The sequence below is a fragment of the Diospyros lotus genome, chromosome 2 (assembly GCF_014633365.1).
Source record: "Diospyros lotus cultivar Yz01 chromosome 2, ASM1463336v1, whole genome shotgun sequence".
NCBI lineage: Eukaryota > Viridiplantae > Streptophyta > Magnoliopsida > Ericales > Ebenaceae > Diospyros > Diospyros lotus.
Window position 1 is genome coordinate 45990682 of NC_068339.1, and position 6287 is coordinate 45996968.

Genomic DNA, 6287 nt, shown 5'->3' on the forward strand with positions numbered 1-6287 from the left:
GGCTTCAAATTGAGGCCCAATTCTTCTTTTTCTAATCGAAGACTCTAACTGGATTATTCAACTAGGCTCAAGCTCAATTGGGTCCTTGCAATTGGATTTATCAAATGCGTCTGTGGTATTCACATTCAATAATACAAACTAGCAATAGTAATAATGTACTATAAAGTCCCAAACTCTAGAACGAGACCATCCCTCTGGTTTGAGAAGGGGTCCTTGAATGGCAACAACCTCCTGTAAATTGGCTCTTTAATCTCCATATTCACCAATTACCCATTCCCTTCAGCTTCAAAAGACAGAGAAATCCCATAAATTAATGAGAATTTTAAAAATCTCAATCCCAGTCCGATCCAATCTAACTGTCTTAAGACAAGGTCCGACCCTCAACACCCACCACCCACCCTTGCCAGTGTTTGTGAGTTAGTAACCCAATTCAAAAAAACAATTTAAATAAAATCAAACTATAAGAACCCAAATGCTAAATTAAAACAGTAGGCCCCTTGCAAATAACGTGAACAAATATAGAATCAAAAGCGAAAATTGCCCTCTATTCAAATGTTCTTTTTCTGCACCAACCAAACAAGTCCTGCCGCTAGAGTCAACTGGCCGTATTAGAAATAGAACGGAATTGAGATGCAATACAACAAATCATCAGTGCGGTACGCATGACGCCCAAATCTTTTCAAGCTTCCAAATGAATTCTCAGCAACATCAAATCTCCAACAACCTAATGCATGCAATTATCGAACCATCCAGTTGTCTATCTCACATCGCCGCTGCCGCAGAGCCCTGCCGCCAAGTCACCGCGATCGGGCTTCTCACTCGATGAGTCCCGTCGGTCCACTCGACTGAACCGAATCCCTCCGAAGCAACACTAAGCTTATCCGACGCCATGGTGCTCGTGAACGTGATCTCATAGGCCAGCTTCTGGTTCTCCTCGCTAAACGCAAGCTTGCTCGGCGAAACACTCACCTCCACCGACGGTGGAGCAGCCACTTTCGCCTCGTAAATTGCATTGGCGGAGCTTCCCACGTTCTTCACGACTCTCTTGTACTTGACCATTCTTCGATCCGAATCAAAGACAACAGAGAATGATGGATAGTTCAGATCGCCGGGAGTAGCCAAGCCCCGTGCACCGCAATCCACCGTAGCGGGGTCCTTCACGAAAACTGCGATTCTCCGCGCATCGTATCCAATGGCGCAGAGGAACGCCACGTAATCGCTTACTTCGATATCGTAGACCAAGCCAGGATTAAGGGCCCGGTTCGGGTCCACGTGTCCAGCTCCGTGGATGAACGGTGTTGATTGGCCGCCAGTGGCAAGGTCTGTAATATTGAGGCCGTTGTTGTCCAAACTGTAAGCGGTTGTCATGAGGGCAGATTTGATAGCAGCTGGGGACCAATCCGGGTAGGCTTTTCGGAGCAAAGCGGCCAACCCGCTAACGTGCGGGCAGGACATGGATGTGCCCGAGATGATATTAAATTCGACCCGTCTCGGGTCGATGTCCAGATCGGTTGGGCCGACGAAACCGGTCCAACCGGCCAAGATGTTGACGCCCGGAGCTATCACGTCCGGTTTGAGAATCTCGGCCGTCCGAAGGTTCGGACCGCGGCTCGAAAATGCCGCAACCCTTGGAGCCGACGGCGAAGAGCCGATAACGGTCCCCCTGAACGAAATCGTGGCGGTAGGTGCAGGGTCCGATTTAACGTACGCTCTGACCTTATCGCCGGCGATTTGTCCCACCATCGTCGCTGGGATGAGATGTGAATCAGCGATGAGCTCTTCGCCGCTCTCTTCGGTGTTGGCCATTATCATCCCGACACCTCCCGCGCTTTTCACGGCGGCTCCTTTGGCTACTCTGGCGTTGCCTCCACGATCGCAGATAACAATTTTCCCGGCGACTTTGGCTTCATCGAGCCTTCCTGAGTAACAATACCTGCTTCCGCAATCGCTTGCGTATACCAACGGCAGCTTCGAATCGCCAAGCGAATCGCCGGAATAGAGCGATACACCTCCGAAGACCCTACCATCGCCGAGAATAACATCAGCCGGAAACTCCCTATCAATGGTCGAAGCACCGACGGTGAGAATCCACGGCGCAATGTTGACGGCAGTGTAAGGACCGGGACCAGAGTTCCCGGCCGAGCAGGAAACAAGCACGCCGTGCTGAGCGGCTCCGAAAGCTCCGATAGCTATGGAGTCGTGGTCGTACTGCGGCGCTCTGCTAGCTCCGACGGAGAGAGAAATTATGTGAACGCCATCGGCAACCGCTTCATCCATCGCTGCGAGTATGTCGGAATCGAAGCATCCCAAGCTCCAACAGATCTTGTAGGCGGCGATTCTGGCCTTGACCGCCATGCCTCTCGCTTCGCCTCTCGCGTATTGGAAGAAGCCCGCATTAGCAACCACCGATCCGGCAGCCGTGGAAGCCGTGTGCGTTCCGTGACCTTCTGTATCTCTGGGAGACTTCGATTCAGCAGACTCATCGATTTCCTCTTCCATCGCTGCTTCATATCCCCTGAAGTAAACTCTCGCGCCGATAATTTTCCGGTTGCAAGACGAAGCGGGGAAGTCCTGTGCGGTCTCACATTTGCCTTTCCAACCGGAGGGGACCTCCGAGAGTCCATCGTCGGAGAAACTCGGACGTTCCGGCCAGATTCCGGTGTCAAGAACTCCGATAATCACGTCCTCAGCGTAATCCGAGTTCGGCCACAGGCCAAAGCTGTCTGTCAAACCAAGAAATTGAGGAGTCCGAGTGGTGTGGATCTGACGCGCCTGGTCAGGAACGACGGCAAGGATTCCCTGGACACGGCGGAGCTCCGCCGCTTGTGCGGCGGTCAAGCGGGCGGAGAAGCCGTGGACTGCGCGGTCATACGTGTAGAGGATTCTGGAAGCGTGGGTTGAGGAAGAGGAGAGAGATCGCAGGATGGAGGAGTACCAACTCCGGCGAGAGGTAAGGCGGGGGGGCTTCTCCGATCTGGACACATGGATGATAAACGTCGATGGACGATCGGAAGATTCTGATGAGACTGAGAGAATCGGAGAAGCGAAACAGAGCAGAAAGAAGAAGAAAAAGTGGAGATTAGGAATGGCCGCCATGTTTGGTGGTCTCTGGTCGACCAAAGCCTCAATATTTGTGGACAAGAAGATAAGAACGGGGCTGGGTCCCCATTTATGGCCATTAACGTATGATCCATAGAGTGACGTGTCGCAGAGGTATCGGGCAATGGCTACCACGCCGACCACGATGTTTGATATTAAAAGGATGTGAAGGCTGAACCCAAATAAGGATCGATTAAAATAAGCCAAGTATTATAAATACTTGCTCAAATTTACGTGGCCTGAAGCTTAAATAGATAACTCTTAACAGCTGTTGACACACTAATAAATGAATTTATGTGGCCCGAAGCTTCTTTTAAAAGTTAACAGGAAAGAACAGTCACAAGTGGTGGAACACCGAACAGTTCTAGTAATAACAAGGAATACAACAGTTTCTGGCGCATTTGGAACAAAGCTTCACCTTCGTACACGAGGAGGGCCAAGAGCAGAGCGCAGACGAAATTTCGCAATGGCAGCAACATCTATTGCCAGACTTCTCCAAGCAGCAACTGCCAGGCTTGATGGACTTGCCCGATGAACAAGAAGCGAAGCAGATTGGCCACCCAAAGCAGCAAATCCATTTTAAACAAGACTTCCCCCTGTTCCCAACAGGCATCTATTAGCAAATCCATTTCACTAGTTCATGGCAAAGAAATAGGTCATCCTAGACATACCACACACACCATGGTTTTTCTTCTTCTTTTTTTCCTTTTAATGACGTGAACCCGTGGTGACCACCTTTCAAATGAATACTGGAAAATCTCATGGATATATGTAATAACCACAAACTGTACACACAAAGTTATGTGAGAACTCACCCCAATGAAGGTCGGACCAGTGGCGGAACTACATGTTAGTGAGGGTGTGCAATTGCTCCGCCCCCCCCCCCCCCCCCCCCCCAACCACACACACAAAAAAAAAAACCACAAGCTTAGACTTCTACCCCCACTTACCCAAGGTCCTGACTCCGCCTCTAGTTGGAACCGATACAAAAGATGAAACAATTATAATCTCTTACTACCGGGTCTCGTCATGAGGGTAATTTTTGCTTTTTTTTTTTTTTTGGCTAACGAGAAAAGCTAAGCCCAATGTCAAGGGACTGACCAATAGCAAAATGAGTCAGCCCCAATAGTGAATTGAGTAAATGACCTCTTACAATTGTTTGACCAACTATAAAAGGACCATCCAAGACATTGAGTAGACACATGTTAATCTTTCGTGGCAATGTTATTAACTCTTTTGCACTTAAAACTCAATCAAAAATTGTAAGACAACACAAGACTTAGGGGAAAATATTTGAGACTCATAGGACTCAGACTTGAGACCTAAGACTCAATAATGCTTATTATGACTTTTTTTTTTTTTTGGTTACAAGATGGTTCACAATGGAAAGATCATGATAGAACTTGGTCTTACTACGCAATAAATCAAACAATTAGAAAGAAAATGCCAAAGAAGAAACATGTTTAGGAATCAACCACTCTAGAGCATAAGATGCGAACTAAGATACAAAGCATGTCATGAGAATAACAGTAGCAGACCTCTTCCAGAAGTACCACGACCTAGAGCTCTCCTGATCTCTGCTTGAACAAAAGAGGAACAGAAGTTTTGACTTGTTACATATGAGATTAAAAGGAAAAGTTTGTGTCAGAGAAACATACATAGATAGAAGAGGATCTGCCCTTGCTTCTATGAATTCACCAACCCTGACAGGATCCGTTCAGGTATCAGAATATTCAACTTACCATGAAACTTGAAAATGAAGTAAATTGGGCTGAAAAGGCAAATAATGTTGGCATTTGTAACTATGAAAGAAAGCTGAACATACTCTTTGCAGCATCTAGAAGCAAGTTGCAGGTCTTCAAGTGAATTCAATTCATCCTGTTTCAACCACAATCTTCAATAAGCTTTCGAGATTCTTGAACAAGAAATTTACAACAAACAAATTATCATCCTATAAGCTTGTGCTATTCTTGCATGCGCCTTTGAGCAAAACCATCGATCATGACAGCATTTTGGAGATTTCAGTTTATCTGATCTCAGTTTATCTGATCCGTGAATGGCACAAAGCACAGATGTTTTGACTGGACACAGTTAGAACCATATAACTTTCCAGGATACATAAAAAAGAGTTCAGCAATCAGTTCAATCCAAGCTAAATTGAAAAGAGATTTGCGACAAAAGCTTTAAGAACGAAATGGCAACAATGGAGAAAAGGAAACAAAAATCAAGATCATCAAATCCATACCAACAATCTTCAATAAATCATTTACCGAACGTCAATAATCCATAGCTATCACACAAAAGAACAACGCGACTCTTCCATTGCAATGAAAACATAGGAAAATCCCACAAATTGCAAGCTCACCTGCAGAATAGCGATCTCCCTCTCCAGGAACTGAACCCTAGCAAGCTGGCGGCGCCTCCCGTACAAATCAGCGCAAGACGGCGGCGAGTTTGGACTCGGCGGCCGCGGCCGCGGCCGCGGCCCCTCCGAACCTAAAGAAACAGTCATCGAACCACCGAGTTTCTAGAGGTGCTCTCGAATTACTAGTGCGAGAGCCACAATTTGGCAGTGTATTCATTGCGACAAGCACAGTAGACCAACGCTGTTGCGGCCAGAGCTTTCAGTGCTGAATCTGAATCTGAATCAGAATCTCTCAATCTGAAGCCTGAAGCTGTGGCGCTGTGTGTGGGCAATGTACTTTGCGCGTGGGGTGGGGTGGCGTTGAGAGACAGAACGTAGGTTGAAAGTACCAAGCCTACTGCTAGGTCTGCTGACCGATGCCCCGCACGTGAACATCCTGACATGGTACCATGCATGGCCTTCAGAATTGAGCTCTTATTACATTCATGCCCTTCACTATGATCAATTCCCCTGTTAAAAGAACCATGCTATATATTATTTTTATATAAAAAATATTATTGATATATTTTTATATATGTCTTATGTAATAATCGAGAATAATTCGAGAACAAAAATGATATTTGGTAAATGGCATAAATGAAATTTTAGAAAAAATAAAATTATAGGGTACACTAACACAGCTTTAGACGACCGAATTAGTCAGAGGGAGTATCTCGGTCCCTAAATAGCCAAGGAAAATAGTATAGTAACGACAAGTGATTTAAATTATGATTTTTAGTGATAAAAGAAATAAGATCGGGAACATTTTTGGTACAGCGAAAAT

The 6287-nt window shown here is 46.3% G+C and overlaps 2 protein-coding genes across 2 annotated transcripts; both read right to left on the minus strand.

Annotated features, from left to right (window-relative positions):
* Positions 1-448: 448 nt before the first annotated feature.
* On the minus strand, positions 449-3148 carry LOC127795323 (subtilisin-like protease SBT1.4). The gene has a single exon (XM_052326925.1). It carries the CDS (start codon positions 3094-3096, stop codon positions 763-765), a length of 2334 nt encoding a protein of 777 aa, XP_052182885.1. The 5' UTR covers positions 3097-3148; the 3' UTR covers positions 449-762.
* Positions 3149-3295: 147 nt separating this feature from the next.
* On the minus strand, positions 3296-5769 carry LOC127795324 (guanine nucleotide-binding protein subunit gamma 3-like). The gene is made up of 5 exons (XM_052326926.1): positions 5465-5769; positions 4925-4977; positions 4758-4802; positions 4638-4676; positions 3296-3695 (listed from the first exon to the last, which is right to left on the minus strand). Exons 1-5 carry the CDS (start codon positions 5609-5611, stop codon positions 3464-3466), a joined length of 516 nt encoding a protein of 171 aa, XP_052182886.1. The 5' UTR covers positions 5612-5769; the 3' UTR covers positions 3296-3463.
* Positions 5770-6287: the final 518 nt, after the last annotated feature.

Coding starts and splice junctions, on each gene's coding strand:
- LOC127795323 (XM_052326925.1), bottom strand. CDS start 3,096: ATGGCGGCCATTCCTAATCTCCACTTTTTCTTCTTCTTTCTGCTCTGT.
- LOC127795324 (XM_052326926.1), bottom strand. CDS start 5,611: ATGACTGTTTCTTTAGGTTCGGAGGGGCCGCGGCCGCGGCCGCGGCCG. Junction 4,978..5,464: donor GGGAGATCGCTATTCTGCAG/GTGAGCTTGCAA, acceptor TGGTTGAAACAG/GATGAATTGAATTCACTTGA. Junction 4,677..4,757: donor GCAGATCCTCTTCTATCTAT/GTATGTTTCTCT, acceptor TTGTTCAAGCAG/AGATCAGGAGAGCTCTAGGT.